This window comes from Myotis nattereri, assembly GCF_964212035.1.
Source record: "Myotis nattereri genome assembly, chromosome: 5".
Lineage (NCBI taxonomy): Eukaryota > Metazoa > Chordata > Mammalia > Chiroptera > Vespertilionidae > Myotis > Myotis nattereri.
In genome coordinates this window covers 58,360,500-58,385,809 of record NC_138080.1, presented here as the reverse complement: position 1 = coordinate 58,385,809, position 25,310 = coordinate 58,360,500, and the positions used below count along the sequence as shown (strand labels likewise).

Below are 25,310 nucleotides of genomic sequence, written 5' to 3'. Positions count from 1 at the left end.
TGGGTTCTTAAACTGGACCGGAGGGCCGGAACAAAAGCATGGATGGAGTGTTTGTGTGAACTAATATAAATTCAAAGAAACATCATTACATAAAAGGGTACGGTCTTTTTTTTTTTTAATTTTATTCATTTCAAACGGGCCGGATCCGGCCCGTTTGGCTGTTCTATCCGGCCCGCTGAGCCGAAAGAGTGGAGGGTTCTCTTGCTCTCCCCTCCGCTCCTTCACCAGCAGCAGTGTTAACATGTATTAGTTCACACAAACACTCCATCCGTGCTTTTGTTCCGGCCCTCCGGTCCAGTTTAAGAACCCATTGTGGCCCTCGAGTCAGAAAGTTTGCCCACCCCTGGTCTAGTCTGTAGTGATAGAAATTGAAATAGTGGTTTTTTGTTTTTTTTTTGTGTGTGTGTGTGTGTGTGTGTGTGTGTGTATGTACATGCCGTTTTGATTGGAAAGGGACCAAAATGATACACCTGGGTAGTAGTTACATAGATGTACACACATGTAATCAGTGTACTTGTGTACTTTACTGTTTGATGTTATGTCTCAGTTAAAAAAAAAATACTGCTTGATCCAACCTCTTTTCAGGCTGTCAGTGGTTGGGCTGGAGATCTGGTCAAGATCTAGTAAATTCCACAGATGACACACCAGCCCTTGTCCTAACGGTAGAGACCTCTAGCTTTTTCAGTCTGTGGACTGTTCTATAGAACAGCAATACCCGAAGATGCTCCCCAGCCCACAAAAGGGGTGTGTGGTCCAGTAAGAGGCCACTATCTAGGCCCCTTCAAAAGATTGACAGTGAACATTGAAATAGTAAAGGCTGTAAGTCCTACAGCAAAGAAACATGTGTATCCCAGCTGTCTGAAACTTAACCCTGACATTCTTTTAATTAGTATCTATTAACACCGTATTAGAATAATTGCCTTGTGTTTAGACAGAAGCCTGGTCAAGGCCCGCCCCCTCCTCCCAAGCAGGTGGTATGTACGCCACCTGCTGGTTTTATTGGGTATGAGGTCACTCACTCTGGAAGCTTCTATTTTCACTAAATGTACTCACAATCCAGAGTTCATTGTGAAGGTGCTCTTGATTAGAGTTTTTCACATTTCACATACCAGGGACTGAGCAACATAACTTGCCATATTCAGTTACAAAAGGAAGTTTTTAGTGCAAGCTCTCAACCTGGAAGTCAGACCATATGAATCAGTACTGAATACCAGTGTCCAAGACAAGGAAGTGAACATTTGATTAAATGTGAGCCAAGAATGAGTGCAAAGGCCTTCAGAATTCTTGGATGTTCTAGAGTAAATACCTATGATATGCTTACAAAGGCCTTTACAACTCTAGGACATTCTAAAGTAAATACCGATGAAAATAAATTTAATTACTCTTTTCTATTTATTCTCTAATTTGAAGTCTAAGTTATTATAACAGACTTGTTCAGTATCTAATAGACTGATGAGCTAAGCTATAATTCCATCTACACCCAATATTAGACATTGTCGCTTAAATTGTTACATTTTACTACTCTTGATTCTTGAGGTTATAATTGTTTAAATTATATTGTAATTGATTTGGGGAGAAGAAATAAAAGTAATATATAGAACCAGAAATGTGGTAAGTTATGGTAAAGTACAATTATTTGTTTTGTAAAGAGTTTATACTACATATTCTTACAGACTACCTCATAATATAAGAAGAAAGTTTTAAAATATTTTCTACAAATAATCTTACACAATGTGTTCTATTTTCCTGTATCAAAACAATAAATATCACTAGCAGAGAGTTCTTTAAAACCTCCGTTTTTCCCCAATGGCTAAAGGTTTAAGCACATAAGCAGTTGCTACCTGACACTGGGTGGGCCAAAGAGAGAGGTCAGTCAATTTCCCCCTCTTCCACTTTTCACTTCATCTCGTCACATCTAGATTCCTCAAGAGATCTCTAAAGAAATCCCTGCCTTCACAAGAGATCTCTAAAGAAATCCCTGCCTTCAACTCCATGAGCAAAGGCAGCTGGGTGTGCCAACACCTACCTACTAGGGCTGTGGTTGGCAATCCGCGGTTTGCGAGCCACATGTGGCTCTTTGGCCCCTTGAGTGTGGCTCTTCCACAAAATACCACGTGCAGGCGCGCGTACAGTGTGATTGAAACTTTGTGGCCCATGCGCAGAAGTCGGTTTTTAGCCTGGGGCAAGTCTATTTTGAAGAAGTACTGTTGATATTTGACTCTGTTGACTAATGAGTTTGCCGACCACTGTACTAGGGCAAAGGTGCCAAGGTCCAAAACTCAAAGTTAAGGAAATAACTTCCTATTTTTAAAAAATTTTTACACAATAAAGTGCATCGATTTTATTTTATTTTTTTAATTATATTTTTATTGATTTCAGAGAGGAAGGGAGAGGGAGAGAGAGAGAGAAATATCAATGATGAGAGAGAGAATCATTGATCAGCTACCTCCTGCACGCACCACACTGGGGATTCAGCCCGCAACCCCAACTTGTGCCCTTGACCGGAATCAAACCCAGGACCCTTTAGTCCGCAGGCTGATGCTCTATCCAATGAACCGAACCAGTAGGGCCCTAATTTTAAATACTAGCAAATATTTGCAAATTATGCTATTCTCAAAGAAACATGCCCTTTGGTGTGTCAGCCTTGCTGTGAAAGGCTGTTTAGATTCAGCTCCTGGAGCAGTATTCCTAGTATTCAGAGGTCAGTTTCATCAGAACGTGTAACAATATAAATACGCTGGTTTCCAGGCTTTTCCTCAGACCTGTGGTTTGTGGAAGTAGGGCTCAGTCCTCTGCATGTATAACGTGCCCCAGACAGAGGTGCTGGTCCAATCCCCTGTGGAGATTCTTTGTTCTTAGTGCTGATGATGGATCCGCTCAGAGTGGCTGATAGCGGTGAGGCACGACATCTGACCTTATAAGAATTCCACAGGTTACATGAATAAGTGCAAGGGTTGAGAACTGCTCCAAGAGATGGTTAAAGAAGCGGGGGAGGAACTGTTTGCCAATGGATTGTTTGTGAATGTGGAGAAAGACAGGCAAACATATTAACCAAATTTAGAGTAATTATTCCTGATGGAAGCCGGAAATCATTCATGTGAATAAAAGATTGAATGCCATGACCTCTCAACCTAAAAAAGGTTCACAGTGACATTTCAGTGACCTGAATTCTTAACCCTGGCTGCTCTTTTAAGAAGCCTCTGGGAGTGAGCTGTTAAAAAATACCAACGCCTGGGTCCTACACCAGACCAATTAGATCAGAATCTTCAGGGGTGGGAAGAGGTGAGGCCTGAGCTGCTGCTTATCTTAACAGTTCCTGGGTCGACCTTGTGTGCAGCCAGCCTAAGCACCATCGCTCTGTGACATAAACAGTTTGAGTCACCTGCTATTGTTACATCACAAGCCGTTCAGGTTCGCTTCCAGACCCGTTAGAAGAAATGAATGCTTGGCACTGTCCTATGATCTCTTGTTCCCACCTCTTAAACCACCGTCTTTAAGATTTACTGTTCTATTTATAAAAGCGGTTGCCACCTGCTTTCTTGCCATACTTTGTAGCAATATATTGCTTAGAAGAACAAAGGCCAGAAAGTTGAATAACTTACAAATTTGCTAGTTAAAATTGGGGGGCATGAGGGCAGGCCTGTCTGTGGAATCTGTTGCTCGGCAACTTTTGCCGAGCCCAGTCAATTACTTCTTATCACTAAAAGGAAATTAACCCCTCATTATGCAGAGGGCTTGAGAAGTCACCCAGAGCAGGCCATCCATAGCCATGTCGCACTTTCTCTACTTGACTCCACAAATTCTTCTGCCCTTTAGCCCTCTTACTTCTCAGGAGTTTGATCTGATCAGACGCAAGGCTGGGGCATCTTGGCAGAATGAAACGAGATGGTCAGATTCTTCTCTGACAACCTACAAGGGCAGTTACCGGAGGAAAGAACTGGATAAATCCACAAGCAGCCAATTTTGTTTGGAAGCGGGAAAGCAGAGGCCTGAGAGTCGCCAGTAAGATTTCTTTGTAATTTGCACCTGAATATGTCACTATAATAGGCAAGAATGCTATTAGAGAAAGAGGGTATTGTAAACCCAGAGAAAGTACTGCGTATTTTCCTGCTGTAAATGTCAGTTATCAGCTGAAATTATGATTGTCTTTAGCTTAGTGCTTGTAAAATTAGAACTACGTACTCTTGAAAACATGAAAATATAAGTATTTTATTAAACTGTAGATATTTGGTGTTCTCTGCTCAGCAAAGTGGTGCTTAGTTTTACCACTTTTAGCTGAAAAATTCCCCCAGAGCAGGAAGAAAGTTGACTAATCCTCCTTTGCTCTCCATTTCCTAATGTCTATCAATAATTGCAGTGTTGAGGGCCCGAAACACAGTTTCCAAATGTTTGCTATAAGTAAAGCCCTATGTTGAGGCCCACCAAAAAAAAAAGTATTTTCAGTTTAATATGGTAACTGAAACCGCAGAGCTAAGTAATCAGCACAGGGAGGGAGATGCTATCAGCGGGGGGCAGTTGTGAGAAAGATCTCAGTGAAGCAGGTTTTGGCGAGCTGGTCTGGAAAGTGGGTAACGACCCTGCCGGAGGGAGGGTGCACAGAGGGAAAGGAGTGTTTAGTCCCCAATATAATCAGAGAGCTGCAGGAAACTTACATGGAAATGTGGGAAAACACGAGAACTCATGATGAAAGATGTCCCTCTGTGTGTTACTTGTCAACTATCTTGTCCAAATTCTGGAAATCTATTTGAAAAATCAATTGGCTTATTGGCTCTGACTTGAGATGTGAGGACTCACTCAACTAAGACCCTAATAAATATTAGTTATATTGCCTCCCAGGGCTCTTCAAATGATCAAAACAATGCTTAAAGCTCAGATGTCTCAGAAAGGCTACCGACTGGGGGCCTTTTCTGGTTTATTCCACAGTCTCTGCATCTCTAATAGCTCTCAAGTATGTTGATACTTCAATTAATTTGGGAAGCACCTTGGCTAATTCTGTGAATTTCAAGGCATCTCTCGGCCAGATCGGGGAATCTTTCCAGTACTGCTGAGGTCCACTCTGAAAACAAATAGTTTGAAAGCTGCTATCAGAGTAGGCAAGAGTTAATAAATAGAAAAAATGCAGAAGTAGCTAGTGAAAATGTACAGAACTTGGAACTTCTTTCTTATTGAGATCATTATATGAATCATTCCAACCAAGGTGCCCTGTGACATTGCAAACCACAAAGAAAGAACACAAGCTCGCGAGGTTCACCTGTTTTTTGGAACCTCAAAATATATCCTTTGCAGAATGGCTGCTTATTCTGTTACAGGCTAAGCCACAGCAAGGCTTATGAATGAAGATGGAGGGCAGATTCAGCTCATTTGGAAAGTGCTGGTTATAGTTTAAATTTGCTTTTAAAAAAATCTTTCTCTTGGTTAATTTTAGCCCCAAAGACAAATGTCTTGAGTTAGGAGCAAAAGCTGTTTGATTAAAATTTGGGAAAGCCATGAAGAGACATTTTTACTCTGCTATAAAATCAGATGGTCCAAGGGGGATTACTGAATAAAATATGAAGTGACTAATCATTTAAAATGTCAGGTCAGGAACATGTTGAAGTATATAAAACATAATATTTTTTTTTCATCACATACATTGGATACCCATATTGTGCAAGATGGAGCAAAGGTGGTCATTTGGTTCTGAACCAGTTTTAACAGCAAATATGTAAAATTCATAACCACACAGAAAAAAAAAGCTCCTGCTTTTTGGGAGCGTGGAAGTGAGTGTGGTACAAAACTTACACTACTATGGAATATTGCTATCAATTCCAGTTGTCTGCCGAGGTTAAAATAAGGGAAAAGTTGCATTTTGGAATTCCTAAGACAAAAGTATGGCACAAGGATCAATTTTTAGGCCTTGGTGCTCTGTTTACTTATTAAATTATTCATTCATTAATCAAATATTCTTTAAGATCCTACTTTGTGTAAGGCCTTTTAGGCTAGATGCTGGGGCTGGGGCTGGGGCTGTGATAAAACATCCGTGGGCCTTGTCTTCATGGCGCTTACAGTCTGGTGAGGGAGCAGCCACCTGTAAAAAGTCTGTGCTTTGAAAGAAAGGAATGGGGAAATTGGTTAAAGAAAGAAAATGGGCCCCAACTGGTTTGGCTCAGTGGATAGAGCGTCGCCCTGCGGACTGAAGGGTCCCAGGTTCGATTCCAGTCAAGGGCATGTACCTGGGTTGTGGGCACATCCCCAGTAGGAGGTGTGCAGGAGGCGGCTGATCGATGTTTCTCTCTCATCGATGTTTCTAACTCTCTATCTCTCTCCCTTCCTCTCTGTAAAGAATCAATAAAATATATTTTTAAAAAAAGAAAAAAAGAAGATGGGTGGCAATTTCTCACAAAACTAAGCACAGTCGCACTATAAGACCTGGCAGTCACACTCCTAGGTATTTACCTCACTGATTTGTAAATTTCTGTCTGCACAAAACCCTACACATGCATGTTTATAGAACCTTGGACACATGACGCTAACTGAAAGGACCAGACACAGAAGACAAATACCGCATGATTCTATTTGCAGGAGGGACCTGGAGGAGGCAAATGCCCATAGACGGAAAGTAGAATACAGGTCACCAGGGGCTGGTGGGGAGGAGGGAACGGGAAATTATTATTCAAGAGGCACAGAGTTTCTGTTGAGGATGATGAAAAGTTCTGGAGATGGTACTAGTAACGGTTGCACAACACTGTGAATGTGCTTAATGCCACTACATTGCACATTTAAAGGTGGCTAAAATGGTAAATTTTATGTTATGTCCATTTTATAATACCCTGGGAAGGCAGGACTTCCAGAATGCAATCCTCCATAAAAGCAGAAAAATTCTGGAAAAAAATATTGTCAAAATCACCTCTTTCAAAATTAACCAAAGGTGTGCAGCAATCTGAGGAGTGTTTTCCAGGAAATCTGCAAAGCTTTGGTAAGAACAGCAGGGTTTTTGGCATAGAAACTTGGCCACTCTCATCCCCTTGATCGTTCTTGAGAATAATGGTTCCTACACATGTTTGATCATGAGAATGATTCATTTTGTTGAAAATGATGATTTTTAAGCCACTCCCCTTAGAAAGTCTGATTATGAGGCACCAGTGAACCTGTGTAACGAAAGTTGACTTAAGGGGCGTGCAAGATTATGGTTGGGAGAGTGGAAAAGGGAAGAGAGGAAGCAAGTTTCAGAAATTAAATGAAAAGATGAGCGGAGATCCCTCTGAAGTCCATAGGCTGTGACTCCTAAGTCCATAAACTTAAAACCTGTTTCTTCTGTTTGCTTTCTTCAGGATGTCATCGCCAAGGGCCTCTGCCCACAGCCCCACCCTCTGCAGGGCTGGTCCCCAAGACGCTGCAGGTGGTAAAGGTAGGTGCAGCCATCATTCTGAGCAGACCCTTCGGCAGGGCTGCCCTCATTGTAATTTCTAGGTTCTTGATTTGAGTCCATATGGTTTCCATTGGCTGACGACAGACAAGGTGTCTTCAGAAGGAAAACGAACGTATTCTACTCTGGGTCTGTCACTCTTAAAAATGACAGTCACTTTAGAGAAACCTTTTCCTCCTCCAATTAGTCCCCAAATGTAACTGGGCCAGAGCATGGAGCTCTAGGTAATGTAATCTGAGCTTTCCTGGGTGCATCAAAGTACTAAAAAGAGAAACCAAAGCTATAAACCACCAGCTAGTAAATGGTATTTGCTCACCTATAACCACCTCCACCCTGTTTTAGTTAAATTAGGGTAACGCTGGCTGCTATAATAGATAAACCTCCAAATTCCAGGGACTAAAACAAGAAAATATATTCGTTTCTTTATTTAAAGGCAAATATGGGGGTTTGGCAGGCAGATCTTCCACATGGTGGTTTAAGGGTACAGACTTCATTCATCTTGGGGTTCCACCATCCCCTGGGACCCCAGAATCCTTTGACTCTAGCTGGCAGCTGGAAATGGCATGCATCTCTCACACTCACATTCTAATGGGAGAAGTAGTCACCGGGCTCTACCCAGATGCTGAGGAGTTCAGAAATGGATTCCTCCCGGGGCAGCACCTCCTGGTACCAGCCACACACACTGCAACGAAATAGCTGGCCATCCTGCTGCCCGCTCTGATTCTGAGGAAGAAACAATAGGCTTTTCTCATATAACTTCCATCTCAGGGCTAAATCTTTGAAGGTTTAATAAAACTAATGTCATTTCAAATGAGAATTGTGTAGCACTTTAGGAAACTTCCTGGAAATACCTTTTTGTTGTATTTAAAGCTTGAAGAGGTATGTGTGTTGGGAGGGGTGTGAGAGGTGAAAAGAGCTACCCTGCAGCCCTATGGGGTTTTCTCCAGTAATGGAGATAAAGGTTTATAACGGCTGCCTGGGATGATCATTGTTCTGCTGGCTTTCCTAATGAAATTGGACTTTTATGGGACTAGCATGTTTGAGATGGGTTTTATGCATTCCTCTGTGGTTTGTTGAGGCAAAAGGACAGGACAGCTAACCATTTGTGCAGTTGTTAAAATCAGGAAAGACTTACTTTCTCCCCTCTGCAGTAATGAACATAAAATTGAAACACACTACATCGTTGAGAGACAAGACTGAGCTGGGGTCCAGGAAATTAAACAGCCTGGTCACATCATTCATTGTAAGCTAAGGTGACAGCGCATCTGATCTGAGTAGCACCAAGTACAATCCTATTACATTTATATTCCATTTGTGCCCTTCAGAATTCTGATTAACCCGCTGATCACCTGTGCCCTGGGGGAACTGAGAGCCAGCAGTCCCACAGTCAGGTGGGGGAAGGGAGGGGAGTATTTCAAGGGTAGTAATGCGAGCAGCCAAAGCAGTAATTTACCTCTGTATGACAGGTATGACTTTGTTTTCCTATCCTCTCCCGTTTTTATGGTGAAGTGTTGGTAGGAGGAAATGACGTAAGTGTATATATTCATAATGATGACTTCTTAATAGATTTCTCCCAGATGGCTTTTTTCACTCTCTTCAGGTGGTCATTTTGATTTAAATGATAGCTACAGCAGGTCCCCAGATAATGTGTCGGTCAATGTCGTTTCCTGATAACGTTGATGAGATGCTGTAGGAACTTCCTCTTGCTTATATGAATCCGCCTCCAGCAAAATTGGTTTTGTTATACATCGTTTCACTTAAAGGTTCAGAACCGCTATCCACAGAGTTAAGTGAGGACTTACTGTACTCGTTTCATTAAGAGGTGACAGTGTATCAAGGCAGAATTATGTCATCTGGCCACAAGATAACTTCTCCTTGTGCTTCTTTTGTATTTTTTCTTTCTTTTCTAAAAAACATTTTTATTGATTTCAGAGAGGAAGGGAAAGGGAGAGAGAGATAGAAACATCAATGATGAGAGAGAATCATTATTGATTGCCTCTTGCATGCCCACTACTGAGGGCCGAGCCCACAACCCGGGCATGTGCCCTGACCAGGAATCGAACCATGACCTCCTGGTTCATAGGTCAATGCTCAACCACCGAGCCACACTGGCTGGGCTCCTTGTCCTTTTTTTCAATTTTCATTGTTTAATGTTTGGATGATCAACTTTAATCTAATGAAAGGAGTTAAAGCATGAAGCCACGGGTCAAATTATCAACACAGGCCAACTTTATAAATATGCTAACCACTGGTGGAAAGTGGTCTGTTGATGGTCTCTTTGTAGAAATGTATCTATTCATATGAATATGCAAATAAGATGGGCAGGGCTTATGTTTGATTCTCGAGGTTATCACAGCAAAAAAGTTCTCAAACTCCTTCTCACAACTGCCTTCCAGACAATCAGTAGTATTTGTTCTGCCCACCTGAAGGTGGCTTTCCTTTTGCATTCCATCAATTTCTTTCCAATTTTTTTATTTGGCTGTGGTTTTCCCCTCCTATGGCCCCAGCATATGCTCATCTTTTATATTTAAAGAACGAAGCAATAGCTAATAACTATAAAAACCAAGTGTGGTAAAACTGTAGTACAACAAACAGAAATTGATACACCATTCAACTGTGCATTTACACTCTGCAAACACAGATTCTAGCAAGTTGTGTTCACTCCCAAAGCTTCTCTCCAGCAGAAGCCATTTATGAGGAGCATGGCTCAACGCAGGCTGGCGGAGCAGGGGCAGCACTCACTGGCCGCCCCTGTCTCTTCTCTTGTTCTTAGCGCTATCCCTGTGTCCCACGCCTGCACCCCTCTAAGACGAGCCCAAGTTACCCTTGCAAAAGGTTGCATGGGCCTCTTTAATTCTTGCTGGCCCAGGAGATGTAATGTGTGCCGGGAAGAGGTCTGAAATCGTACGACCGCATCAAAGCCCAGGGGTGACCATATGTGTAAGATCTCCTTGGGAGAGTCCCTGACTGCAGGTAACACATTCCAAGGGTCTGAAGCGGCGCCCTGGAACCGTGTTTGTTTGTTTGTTTGTTTGTTTTTTGGCATACACGCTTTTACAAGGATGACAGTGCACAGGAGAATATGGGCGAGAACCAAATCACATTCCAGGAGGCGACATCGATATGGTTTGTCATGTTACTTCAAGAGCGTTTGTGTCCATTTTTAACACCCCTTTCCTTCCCTCCCTCTATCCCCACTTTTTATTTCTCTGTGAAGCCTTCTCCGAACCTCGAAAGACTTCTAAAAGCAAAAGAGCTCGCCAGACTACCCACCAGTTATACCTTCACACGGGGAAGCTTAAAGCCTAAATAAGCCGATGTGACTTCTGTTTCCCATTGCACTTGCCATCAGCCTTTTTCCTCACCAAGGCCTTTCAGGCCTGTCATGACTGTGCCCCTGCCTCGCTTTCCAGGGTCATGCTGCGCTTTTCCTCCCTTCCGCTCACTCTCTTCCAGTTACCGTGGCTTCTTTTAATAACTTGAAACTGAAGCTTAAACGTGGGGCCACCAGGGAAGACTCACCTCCCCCGCAGAGACCAGGGCAGACCCCGGAATGGACGGTCCCCCTCACACAGAAACCTAGCTCTCATCCGTCTGTGTGTGTGTGTGTGTGTGTGTGTGTGTGTGTGTGTGTGTGTGACTCCACACGGTCCTGCCTCTGTCAACTGAGTTGTTTCTCCCTGAGGCTCCACACTTCCCACTCCCACCATATGCCCGCGGACAGGGAGGTTCTTGCCCTTTCTCCGCCACCTCCCGCGCCCGTTGCCTGGTGGGGACTGACTACCACCTCCCGCTGTCCAGGCCCTCCCAGTCCACTCTGGTGAGGGCAGAAGAGGGCTTTTCGGGCTTTGGCATGTGTGTCTTCGCTGTCTGTTCCCAGGGCCGCACTGGTTTGCCTTCCACTGCTCACAGAGGAAAGCTGCCCCTGTGGGATGGCTGTGGACGAGGAGGGCCCGATGGGCAGGGTGCCCTGACTGGAACGTGCCCTCATCCCTCCCCCTCCCACCCCCCCCTCTTACCCTCACCGTGGAGCTTGACAAGCGTGGTGGCCGGCCAGGGCAAGCAGTAGGGGAACGAGGTGACTTAGAACAAGCCCCACTCGCCCTGGGGTTCCCACATTCACTGCTGGTGTGGGGGCTGTCACAGCAGAGGGACTTAGTTTGCTGGCTTTAGTTTGTTTTCGGGCTAATTTGCATGCCTTGCTGTGGGAAGTGCATACATTTCTTTTAAACTACAGAAAAAACTAAAGCTCCCATTGGCCACCAGGAAATCTAGAAAGCCTGGTAAGCAGTTTGCCTGGGACTGAGGTCCTCACCCTGTTAAAATGACAGATATGCTGGGTGACTGCCAGCAGGCTCTGGAGAATTCCTGAAGCGATGCACAACCCCCCCTCCCCCCACCCCCTCCCTCCTCCCCCCTCCCCCCCCCACCCCCCCCCCCACACCCCGGCCCAGGAATACCAACCTCCCTCTCAGGGGTCGGAAACTTTGCTTTGCAATCTCTATTTTGAATTAGGAAACCATCAAATAAATGGTTAAATGTGTTTGCCAGAAAATATTCAAGTCTAAGGCAACAGTTTCCAAATTCCCTGCAGAGATTGGACACAAGGGGACACTGGCAGCCGAGCCTGTTGTGAAGAAGGTCACCAGATGCCATCTGTCACCGTGCGCACTTCACTGTTCAAGCATCACTCCCACCAGGAGGTGGCTGCGTGTGCTTTGCATGTGAACTTTTTCTTCTTCTTTTTTTAAAAAAAATGTAGTTTGGCCATGTCTTTCATAATCAAAGGCGAGCATCTTTTTTAAAAAAGAATCCTTATTGTAGAAAGTGTTACACATGCCCCCCTGCCTGGGAACTTAAAGGGAGTGCGGCAGTGGGCAGTGCAGTGACTTTGGTGGGCTCGTGTGAGCAAGCCCCGTGTCTGCCTACCGGGCGGGCTGGGGTTCGGCGAGGAGAGGAGGAGAAGAAGGCAAAGCATTGTTTTAGGCCTGTCCTTGGTTGTGGCTCACATGTAGTTGGGATGTTGCTGGCTGGTTTTCCTAATCTTTTCCTGCCTTCCTTTAGCCATCTATAAAATACAATAGCACTCCTTCTTTACCTACAATTGTGAAATTAAGGCCGATGAATGACTGTCTTACTCTTTTACTCACAACTTAAAAATTTTTTTTAACCCATAGAGAAGTTGAAGGAGTAGTACAAACAGTATTCACCTACTCTCACCTAGATTTACCAGTTGTGAGCATTTTGCCACATTTGTTTATATGTAGTTTTATGTCAGTCTCTCTCTATTGATGCTTGTATAGACTTCTTTGCTGAACTATTGGGGGTAAATTACAGACATCAAAACAGTATGCCCTTCAATAATTCAGCATGTGCCTCCTAAGAGTAAAAATGTTCTCTTACAGAACAATAATACTATTATCATACTTAAGAAACGCCACTCCATATTGACAGAAAACTTTTTAAAAACCTAATATACAGATCATTAAATGCCTTCGTCTTTAAAATCTATTGGAGAAGATTTTCTGTATCATCTACCCAGTGGTTAGCACCTCCTGGTTTTAAGGCAGTTTAAAAAATCGGATGAAAGCTCTGGGCCCTTACCTTCGGAAAAATATCTATAAGGACACCCGGGTCCCTCCAGGTGACCATGGACTCTAGGTTAAGTGTTGTTAATCTTTGATCTAAAGTCTCCTCTTTTGTGTACGTACAGTGTAAGATCACATACTCAGAAAGATGAGAACAGTTTGTCTTCGCTTTCCAGCATTATGTTCTGTGTTCATGAGGCTCCATTTCACAAAACCAAAATTTCAAGGAACTCAGATATGGGTAGGCGGGAGATCATATTATCCCCAATCTGTGAAACGGACATGGAATCTCAAATACAGCTGCGAGCTGTGCTGTGACAGACACCCCGGAGGTGGACTAACCGGTTAGAAAGTCTAGAAGAATACTTCCAGACTTGAGCTTCTCCAATTCTGGAAGAGCCCATGGTCACCAAACCACACTTGCTTTCCTGATAACTTACTTTAAGAAACCAAATACCTGTAGCATCCCATTGGGGTGGGCACATTGAAGGGCCTACTACATAAAGGTGGACTATGTTGGCAGTTACTAACACTGTTGTTTTTATCCACAAAATCACCCAGTTTGATTACAGTTTTAAGACAAGGAAGTGGAAGCACGGAGGTGGATACACACCAGCAAACTAGGATAACATTAGATGTCCTTTTGGAAAAGGTTAGCTGGAACTGCCAAGGTCAAGTTGCACTGTGGGCTCTATTTTGTCAACTGAGCACTCACAAGGAAAAAAAAAATCATTAGCTAACCATACTTCAACATATGTGAGCTTGCTGGTGTTCCTCTTCATAAGCAGGCTACGAACATGAGAGGCATTTCTAGCTCAGTTAGAAAAATGACCGATGGACATAAATGTGTAAATCCCACATGCAAAGGTTTAGCAAAAAAAATCTAATGCCTCTCTCCTCCATAATCTACCAGATGCCTCAATATTACTCTCTGTAAAACTCTAATATAGTGTCATTTCATTTACTAACTAATGATTATCTCATATAACTTTTTAACAGAAGGTGACAAAGAACTAGTTAAAGCCTCTGGCAGGATGATAGGATTTATAAAGGTTAACAGAGCTTTGAAAGGCTAAGGATTCATGACCAATGGAATAATCAGAGTTAATTGTGCAATATAAACTTCTTGTCCACCAGCTTTCACTATAGGTGGGTCTTTCTTGAATTTAGCTAAATAATTGTTGGGCTCTTTATTTGACTTTAGCTGAAGATATTTTGTTTTAAAAAGCATCACTGTAAAATAACACAAATCACAATGAGTATTTGACAAGTGCTATTCCGTTTCCTTGACTCAACCCTAATGACCAGGCCCCATCATGTTATGCCAACAACCCTCCCCCTTTTTGATCAGTTTTTATTTGTTTTAATCAAATTAAGATTTTGAGAGAACTCAACATGATTCGTCATTAGGGAAATGCAAATTAAAATCGCAATGCGATACCTCTTCACATCCATAAGAATGATTCTGATCACAAAGACAGTAACAAGTGTTGGTGGGGTTGTGGAGAAACTGGAACCTTCATTCATTGGCTGTGGGGATGTAAAATAGTACAGCCATTTTGGGAAACACGTTGACATTTTCTTTAAAAGTGGAACAAATTTACCATAGGATCCAACATTTCCACACGTAGGTATTTACTTTCTTTTATCCAATAAAAATGAAAACATATGTCTACACAAAGACTTCCCACATGAATGTTCACTACATCATGATCCATATGAGTCCACATTGGAAATAACCCTTATGTCCATCAACTGGTAAGTGGATAACAAAATACGGTCTATTCAGACAATGGAATACCACTCATCAATAAAAAGGAATAAAATACTAAAAAGCTGCAATGTGGATGGGCCTCAAATACATGATGAATAAAAGAAGCCAGACATGAAAGACCACATGATGTATGATTCCGTTGATATGAAGTGTCCAATAAAGGCAAACCTATACAGAAAGAAAGTGGGTGAGTGGTTTCCCTGGGACTGGAGAGAGTAAAGGAGATTAGCCATAAGGGGGCATGAGGGATCTTATTGGGATAATGAATATGTTCTACTACTAACTTATGGTATTATGGTGACAGTTGCATAACTTGACATATTTACTCAAAATCATTGACACATACACTTAAAATGGGTGGGTTTTATGGTATATAAGTTATATATATCAACTAGGAACTTAATCTGCCAGGGATAAAATATACACCAGAGCTGCTTTAGACCTTGAGAAAATTTTATAGCCCCAGAATTTCAGCATGGTCTTGGTTCCCTTCGATTCTAAGATTTTAAGCTGCGTATCATAGAGAATGTTCCAGACAGAGAAATCTTTACCCCAACCTGTGGTCCTGCATGTAAGGAGCTTGGAAATCATCACTCCATCCTGGTAACAGGTACAAAGCTGAACAGACTGAAAAATCAGCAACTCTTCTCAGATCATTAAGAGAGCGGTGGACCCAGGGCAACCACTCTGCCCAAAATTGGAGAGACAGGAGCCACAGGAGACTCACCCGCTACCAGCCAGGGCGGGAATATCGGAACTGTAATTGACAAACTGCTGGAGGCTCAACATGGACAAGCCTGGGAGTTAAAAACTCCAGGGGGACCCAGGCAGGGGGGAGTCCCTACAGTATTGTAAGATTAACTTCCAGGAACTCGACCAGGATCCTAGAATAAACATCAGAGAAAAATCACCTTTGTGTTTCCAGCAGAGGGAGGGGAAAGGAGCCATTTTGAAACATTTCAGACACTGTTCTTAATGAGGTCTGCCCTCAGGAGAAACTAGGCAACCAGAACTTAATCTGCCAGGGTACCATCACAGCATAACTGAGTGGGGAAGGGGAATACCCACCTCCAGCCCACTCTAACTATCCGGTTCCACCTAAGAGGGGAGGGAAAACAAGCACTGGTTCTCAGCCCAGAGGCACAGGCCACTTAAGACCGACACCTAATCATAGGATCCCGTCAGGAAAACCTCAGAGAGAAAGCCAAAGGGCATTTGGAACGGAATCATTCTGATGACATTTTTAATTATAAGCTCATAATTTCAATGTCTCCTTAGCTGTTATCAGCACCACTTTCATTTTAAAACAAAATTAAAATGTGTACCATACCGCCCTGGCTGAGTAACTCGGTTGGAGCATCATCCCGATAGCACCAAGGTTGTGGGTTCGATCCAGGTCAGGGCATCTATACAAGAATCAACCAGTGAATGCATGAATGACTGGAACAACAAATCTCCCTCTCTTGCACAAAATAAATACAATAAATTTAAAAATTAAAAAAATAAATGTGTTCTTTTATTCAAAAAACGTGTTACACCCCTCCCCCCCAAAACCCCAGAATGTTTACTATTAATTAACTCTTAGTCACAGTTTTGTCTTCCCTGACTCTTACTTTTCTGTTAGTCAGATTCTAAAAGGAAATAAGTGATGTACTATTTGTTGGGAGTGTAGGAAATTTTATGTTCTAACACTGGGTGTAAGCCTGGTTTCTCCTCTTTGTTTGCATGCAGGACTATTCCCTCATATCACCAGTTCCTTTAAAAAGCCACATGATGTCAAGCACAGAGTGGTAAGTCCAACATTCCTCAATGATCATTTACTTGTAGAGAGCTTAAACGATGGCACACCATTGCTCCTAGGGGAAATGCAGGGTCAGTTTCCCATGAGCCTCTGCTCACAACATTTTCATTAACTGAACAATACGTAAATTTGTTGTATGTGTGTTTCTGTTCAAAGACACCTTACTGAATATATATTGTTGATTCATTGAACTTACAGCCCACAGCACTATCATTCATGCCTAAGTGAAAATGATATAACACGTATTTTCTCTGTAAGGCACATCACAGCCTTCTTGTGCTGAGAACACTAGACGGCACTGAGTGGGGGGCAGTTTAAACAAATAAATCAAGAACAAAAAGCATAAAAGTTTAGAAAATAGGGCACTAAATAGATCCCAACAAGAACACTTGTTTACAGCATGAGAGCTGCAACAAGAGGGGAAAAGGTGTCCTGCTGTCTGACCTTGACTGAGAAGGTGCATGTCAAGTGACTCAAATTGTTTGCCTCTCTGTGCATGTCCTTGAAAGACCTCGAAAGTGCTGGGAATATTAACTTGGGGTTACAAATAAATTTTAATGAGTAGGCAAACTCACAAATATGAAACCCATGAATAGTAAGCACTGATGGCATTCATTTCCTCTGCCCATTTTCCTATTAGGATGTTTAGCTTTTCTTATTGATTTGTATAAGCTATTTGCATATTGGGATAGAACTCTTCTGCCGATCCTATTTTATAAATAATTTCCCCAATTTTGTCTTTCCCTTTTACTGTTAGTGTCTGTTATTATAATGGCTTTTGGCAACAGTACCAAAGGGCCTTTTGAATGGGGAGGACAATGCTGGAAAAGGACTTTTGTTACATTTCTATGGTTGGGAAAGTGATTGCTGGTTTATTTTTATCTCTCTTCACAGGCACACCAGATTCTGTTTCGTGATCTTTCTTCAGTGACCCCAAATTATGAAAAACCATGTAAGTCCTACCCTAAACCATCACTTTGTATTCATGTCCTGCCTTTATTTTATTATTTTTAAATGTACTTTCATATACATTTCACCAAGATTCACCAATTCTTTTTTTTATTCTTTATTTTTTTAAAAAAAATATTTTTTATTGATTTCAGAGAGAAAAGAAGAGGGAAAGAGAGATAGAAACATCAATGATGAGAGAGAATCATTGATCGGATGCCTTCTGCACAACCCACATTGGGGATCAAGCCTGCAACCTGGGCATGTGTTCTGACCAGGAATCAAACCATGACCTCCTGGTTCATAGGTCGAAGCTCAACCACTGAGCCATGCTGGCCAGGCTTCCTTTATTTTAATTATGATCTTCATCTGATATTTTTTCATCCCATTCTGAGTCTGAGGCTGGTTAAGGTCTTTTGTATTTCTGCCTCCTTCCCTGTCACCACATGTGACTTCATTGTCCCTCTCCTGACAATAAGGACGGTAGGATGCAGAAATGAAGGAGGGAGAAACCCCAGAGACGTGCCAGCGCAGCTCTGAAAAGAGCAAGCATGAGAAGGTGGTGGTGGTGGCAGAGGTGGGGGTGTGGTAGAGTATAGGGAAAGATTTGAAACTATTAATTAAAAAAGGTTTGGGAAAATCAGTAAACTTGATTTGTTCAGACTCTTGGAGCTTCTGTTTACTGTAAGCACTTACCCCCTGGCTGTCTTTGTCTTCACGCTAGATGTGAGAACGAAAAAGCCAGTATCCAAGAACCTGGTGAAGGCCAATCAACGGACAGTCTTCCTGAGATGTGTAAGAATCTTTTTACCTCTCACCCAACAGTGGGTCCCCAGGGTAGTGCCAGTGGGTGTGCCTGTTGGTGTGGCAGTGCGGGTGTTAGCGTGTGTGTGTGTGTGTACTTAGCATTGGAGCGAAGGTATTCCCTAGTTTACATTCAAGTGACAAAGGCATGTAGACTGTTCTGAGAAGCAGTCTGCCTTAAAGCACTGTGAACATTTCTTGTCTCCAGCTTTCCAGTGGGAAGCAAGCTGCAAAGGGGATTGGAGTTTCTCTTGTAGTGTTCAAATTTCCACCTGTGATTGGCTGGGTCCTGCCTCTTGCAAACAAGGCATTAAGTTCTCAGACTGTCCTCCCCTGGGGCACCCACATGGGTGCCTCGTGTCCTGGGCGCACATTCTCTTTTTTAAAATATATTTTATTGATTTTTTAAAGAGAGGAAGGAAGAGGGATAGAGCGTTAGAAACATCGATGAGAGAGAAACATCAATCAGCTGCCTCCTGCACATCCCTCACTGGGGATGTGCCTGCAACCAAGGTACATGCCCTTGACTGGAATCGAACCTGGGACCCTTGAGTCTGCAGGCTGACACTCTATCCACTGAGCCAAACTGGTTACGGCTGGGCGCACACTCTTCATGTGGCTGTTCTGGCACCCGGCATCTACTGTCCCCATGCCCCCTGACATGGCCCTCTAGAGCAGGGGCTGCTCTGTCTTGCCTGATCAGACTTTCTTAAAGCCCATTAATTTTTTAAAAATTTAAATTCTTTACCATGTAAAGTATTAAACTTAAGTCTCCTTTTTCCCCCATTGACCTCTCCCCGGCCGCCCCCACCCCCCAGCATATGCCCTCACCCCCAATCTGTGTTCATTGGTTATGCTCATATGCATGCATACAGGTCCTTTGGTTGATCTCTCATCCTCTCACCCCCCACCTTCCCTCAGAGGTTGGACAGTCTGCTTGATGCTTCTATAACTCTGGTTCTATTTTTGTTCATTGGTTTATGTTGTTCATTATATTTCACAAATGAGTGAGATCATGTGCTATTTATATTTTTCTGACTGGCTTATTTCACTTAACATAATGCTCTCCAGTTCCATCCATGCTGTGGCAAATGGTAGAATTCCTTCTTTTTTTACAGCAGTGTAGTATTCCATTGTGTAGATATACCAAAGTTTTTTTATCCACTCATCTGCTGATAGGCACTTAGGCTGTTCCCAAATCTTAGCTATTGTAAATTGTGCTGCTATGAACATAGGGGTGCATATAGCCTTTCTGATGGGTGTTTCTGGTTTCTTGGGATATATTCCTAGAAGTGATTACTGGGTCAAATGGGAGTTCCATTTTTATTTTTTTGAGGAAACTCCATACTGTTCTCCACAGTGGCTGCACCAGTCTGCATTCCCACCAGCAGTGCAAGAGGGTTCCTTTTTCTCTGCATCCTCGCACTTGTTTGTTGATTTGTGGATGATAGCCATTCTGAGAGGTGTGAGATGGGACCTCATTGTCGTTTTGATTCACATCTCTTGGGTGACTAGTGACTTTGAGCATGTTTTCACATGTTTCTTGGCCTTCTGTATGTCTTCTTTTGAAAGGGTCTATTTAGGTCCTTTGCCCATTTTTTGATTGGGTGGTTTATCTTCCTTTTGTTAAGTTGTATGAATTCCCTATAAATTTTGGAGATTAAAACCTTATCGGAGATAACATTGGTAACATTCTCCAATGCAGTGAGCTTTCTTATTGTTTTGTTGATGGTTTCTTTTGCTGTGCAAAAGCTTTTTATTTTGATGTAGTCCCATCTGTTTATTTTCTCCTTAGTTTCCATTGCCCTAGGAGCTGTATCAGTAAAGATATTGCTACTACAAATGTCTGCTATTTTGCTGCCTATGGCTTCTTCTAGGATTTTTATCCAGTAGTTTTTAACAGTATGTTAAAAATGGGACTCTTTTTATGTCTTAGAGTTCTGGCAGAACCTCTTAGAGAATGAGTTGAAAGAATAAAAATGGTTTTCTGCAAGTACCCTACTGACTTCACCTCATTTAATATAAACGTTACAACTGCTTTTGCTATCCTATTGCTTTTGGCTATTAAGATTTCTCTAAATTAACTTAAAACAACAACAACTCAGCCTTATTCTAAGTAATTATACAGGATGGGGCAAAAGTAGATCGATAGTTGTTCGTAGGGAAAATAATGCAATAATTAATAAATAATACTATGAGAATAAACTGTGTTCTGCATACTCATACCTGTAAACCTACTTTTGTTCCATCATGTAGTCACAATGCTCTGCGTTTGGTATGTTAGTCATGTGAATTAGAAACAAGAAAACCTGACCATTGAAATATAAACTGTTATTCAAGAACCACCAGTTCTACAGAGATATCACTCTGGAAAGTGCTAGCTATGGGCACCAACTTGCTAATCTGATGAATTTAGCTAATGGGACAGGTGTTGGAGGGCCCACCTCGGTTCCCAGGCCTATTTAACGGCGGTCTTCCAGATAGAATGCATTTTTCTTGATTTTTCTGCTGTTGTGCCTGGTAACTTTGTCTGGAGCATTTCAAGCATGGGAAGGCAGCAAGGAGGCCAGCTGTGGAGGGAGGTATTTGGGGGCATTTAACACTGGGAAGTCCACTGACCATTATAGGGTATGGCAGCCAGGGACCTCCTTTGCTGTAGGATTGGTATATGCCTCAAGGAAGGGTAGAGGATTTCCTGAAAGTATAGTTACTCTCGCTGGCCTCCTGGGAGCTGCTTGGGAGAATCATTAACTATTGTTAAATAAATAAATCCCTCTTGCTGCATGGAGTTGTACCGGGGCCAAGCAATTCCACTGCCAGCGCCCGCAGCTGTTCTGGGCAACAGTTGCCTTTCTCTTTGCTTCCCTGACCCCCTCCTCTAAAGAAAATTTTCTATATCACAGTAGCTTCTTTTAAATCAACAATTCCTGAAAAATTAGCAACATTACATCCTGCTCTTGTTTTTACGGTGCAACAGCAAACTAAAAGTACACACACACACACACACACACACACACACACACACACACCACAATTCATATGAGGGACTTCTTCAGGAAACATTGGGCCTATAGGTTTTCTTGTTTTTTGTTTCTTTGAGAGAGAGAGGAAGGGAGAGGGAGAGAGAGTAACACCGATCAGCCGCCTCCTGCACACCCTGCCCTAGGGATCAGGGATTGAGCCCAAAACGCAGGACATGTGCCCCAACGGGGAATCCAACCAGCAACCCCTCGGTGCATGGGATGACATCTAACCAACTGAGCCCCACTGGCCAGTGACGGCCCACAGTTCTGACCAAAAAATAAATCAGGACTTCTTACTTACTAGATAAGGGAAAAATCTTGAATTTTAAATAGATGCTGTGTTTGGGGGGAGGAAAACAACTTTGAGATATAAAACGTACATATTCTCGCATCAGCCACAAATAGGGATTGAATGAACTTTTCAACCATCATTAACAACATTCTCATTTTAAAAAGTATTTGCTTGGTGTCTAATGCCTTTGATAGGCAACTTCTAAATATTTACATTTCTGGGCCCAATCTTCAAAAAATTCATGATGTAACAGTGAAAGCAGAGAAACTCATCCCACCCGGCAATGTCCAGACCAAAGGAATGGTAGGGAACATGGGGAAGAATCTTGCCGCTGAAGGATGGTTTAGGGGCGATAGAGGAGCAGTGGACGGGTGGGTTAGTGGTTCCAGGACTTCTTGCCTCGTTTTCTTTCCTCTTTTCCTCTTATCGAACTGGCCATCCTCACAGAGACGGGGCGGATGAATTAGGAAGGTTAAAGGAGCTGGAAGAAAGAGCAGGAACAACCCCAGCTCCCGCTCCTGAATGATGCCTGGCAATTTCATTCCCAATTTTGTGCAAATAGTAACCTTTGCAGTTGGGCGCGTGCTGACAACCGGGCCATTTTTCAACAGCCACGGCAACCTTGTAATTCCGCGAACAAGCCTGAATCGTCCGAGGACTCGGATGCGGATCAATACTACGTTTACAGCCTGGGAGGGCCGTTATGGTAATGTCCGAGTCCAAAGACAGAGCCACAAAGCCGCGCGCCCGCGCGCCCGCCCGCCCGGAGTTTGCCTCATTACAGACTTGGAGGTAGGAGACGGCCTTGGACTACCTGCGCCTTGGCAGGCTGCCTTTCTTGGACCCTTCCCTGGCCTTCGAACGCCTTCGTCCCTCCTTTTTTCCCTTCTCTTTATTGGAAGAGGGGACAAATGCTATCGTTACCATTATTATTAAAGTTTCCTTTAATATAAATGTTGGCACCCCACGTCTCTGCAAGAATTACAGAAACCGCGTTGGGCCCCTACACTCTAGGCTCCGGCGTCAGAGAGCCCATCCTTCCGTCTGGGCGCCGGGGGCACAGGGGCGTGAGAAAGGCGCGTTTGTATTCAGAGCGGTGGCCCCACGCCCCGAAGCCTAAGGCGGCCACATTGTCCTCCGAGCCAGGCGCCTCCAGAAGCAAATTGGCTCTGGCCATCGGGCAGGCGGGGGCGACCCGAGTCCAGGTGGGAGCGGGAGCTTGGGGTCCGGGAGTGTGGGGGGCCACGCCCCCCCTCCCACCACCCTGGCTCTCTCTGCAGGGACCCTGCTTCCCCAAAGCCCAGCCCACGGCCCGCCCCATCCACGGCTCCGCCCCTCGCTTGGGTCTTCTCCCTCCTCCCCTCGGTTGGCCTCTCCACTTCCCAGTAGGTCCTCCTCCTCCTCCTCCTCCTCCTCCTCCTCCTCCTCCTCCTCCTCCTCCTCCTCCTCCCTCCACGATTCTCCTCCCCCCTCTACGACCCTTCTCCCCCTGCAAGCGCCCCAAGATCCCATCCGCCCCCACCCCGTGCGCAGCGCGCTAGAGGGAGTGTGTGTGTTTGGGGGGGGGAACCCTGGCTCCGGGACCCTGCGCGCGCGGAGAGACCCCGCTGCTGTCTGGGCAGCACGGCCCCAGCAACTGCAGCCCTGAGAGGAGGGCGGAACCACGTGTGATCTGGAAAGTAGCCCCCTCCCTGCCCCCCCCACCCCCAGCTGCTCTCGGGCCCCTGCTTCACTTACTGCCGTTACCAAGACCATCCTGTCCTTGTTATGACTGATGTTGAATTGAAACGATAAGATAATTAAGTCACACCATCACCCCCCCCCCCCCCAACAAAACAAAACAACAACAAAACCTGCTAGTGGTTACTTTTGTTCTTTAGCCCAGGTTAGGCAAAATACACTCCTGGCCAGCCATCTGGCCTCACTCCCGGGTCCCTTCGTATGGTTTCCATTAAGCTCGCCAAACCCTGCATTGGAAATGCAGCCCTTGGAGCCGCTCAAAACCTCCAGGATCTGTGCCCTGGCAGCTGGGTCAGAGGCTCTGAGACCTCTGTTTCAGTCCTGTCCCTAGTGATCCTGGTCTTACCTGTAATTAATGTGCTTTCCTGCTCCGGGAAAACTAGTTCTCCGTGTTAATGGTTATTATTCATCCATTTAGTATTTTTTAATTGTATGCAAGGCAGCGCTTATTAGAATTCTGTTTAAATTCTAAAAATCTATGTTAACATCTTTGCAGATGATTTTACAAAATAACCTGGGCCACAGAAATTCATTTTGAGCAGCAACATTTGTATGGCTGGGTCAACCCTGCTGTCCCCATTTACTTATAGCCCCACCCCCCAAAGACAAAAAACCCCAACAAAACACAAAGGTTAGCTTGTGGAAAAATATTCCTTTACACTTGGGTTTGGGGCTAGTGGTCCAAGAAAAAAGGGAACAGGCAGGTTCATAGAATGATAGTGTGTTGTAACTGGAAAGTTCCTTAAAATTTACCAAAATGAGTTTGTTCATTTATTTATTGAGGAGACTCTGAAATTGTGGGGCTTAGGGGAGCTCACATAGCTGATGAGTAAAGTACTCACTCAGAACTGCAGCCTAATTTGGGAAGGCGACCTAGACACCAGTGTTTCAATCATATGCAGACAAAAGGACCTTGACAACACTCAGTTCAACTGCAGCTCATCCTCTCTCTCTGGCCCTTTACCCTGTAGTTCCCTCCCTGTCCTGCTCTGGGTCTTGCCTTTTTGGGGAGTTACAGCCTTTCCTTCCTTCCCCTCCTCACTGGGGCTTCCCTCCCTTCTCACCCTTTTTCTTTACTTCCTATCCCCCACCCCACTGGAGCCCTGACCATGAGATTTTATTTGGGATTTTAAAATGAAACCAGGTGCTGCATAAAACAAAAGCAGAGTAATAACAAGGAAAGACTATCCAACGCCTAAGGAATGTGCTGAGTTTTATGACTCAGGCTGTCCTGGCAAAGAACTCTGACTTACATGGAGAGGTGGGTGGCACGGAGCACAGACCATACATGGTAGCCTGGCCTCCCCAGATAGGTTGGTCAGGGCAGCCTGTGACTCATTTCGCAAAACCAGAGACTCTGTTCCTTGTGGAACAAGACTTCCCGGAGGCTAGAGCCAAAGGATCATCAACGTTTCCCGATGGGGCCAGTTGAGCCTGACATAGCAGGGGCCACCCTGAGGTTTGGAGGGGAAGGGAGCCTGGGCAGAAGGCCATCCCTGGGAAGGAAACAGGCCTGATGGACTTGGGCAAGGGTTTTTGGTGCATTTAAGAGATGATGAATCACATGGAAGCTGCAAAGGGACATGAAAGTCAGCCTGCATTGCTGTGGAGACAATGGCTTGCGAGCTCCAGGTGGCAGGATTGTCACAGTGCCTTGGAGGAGGGGAGGGTGGCAGGGCTGCTGAGGTCGCCAGGGTGTTTGCTCTTTGCAGAGGTGCGTGGTGAAGAGTGCAGGAAAAGCGGGTCGGACTGTGGCGGGGTTTCTGCGGTGCCATCGCCGATGCCATCAGGAGGGGTAACGAAGAACAGGAGTGGTGGACTTTACATAAACATCCAGGCACACTTCCTCACATTCTGAGAATTCTTTTCAAATGAGCAGAGTAGTGGGGCGAGGTGCACATTTTTTTCTGTTACTAAGAGATGGGCTGAGAGAGC

The 25,310-nt window shown here is 44.1% G+C and overlaps 1 protein-coding gene across 1 annotated transcript; it reads left to right on the top strand.

Moving 5' to 3' along the window:
* Positions 1–3,769: 3,769 nt before the first annotated feature.
* LOC308520262 (uncharacterized protein C4orf51) lies at positions 3,770–23,406 on the top strand (the record flags this gene model as incomplete). The annotated part of the gene is made up of 7 exons (XM_081092771.1): positions 3,770–4,002; positions 7,311–7,387; positions 16,499–16,557; positions 17,463–17,520; positions 18,241–18,311; positions 22,247–22,341; positions 23,346–23,406. 7 exons carry the CDS (start codon positions 3,770–3,772, stop codon positions 23,404–23,406), a joined length of 654 nt encoding a protein of 217 aa, XP_080948897.1.
* Positions 23,407–25,310: the final 1,904 nt, after the last annotated feature.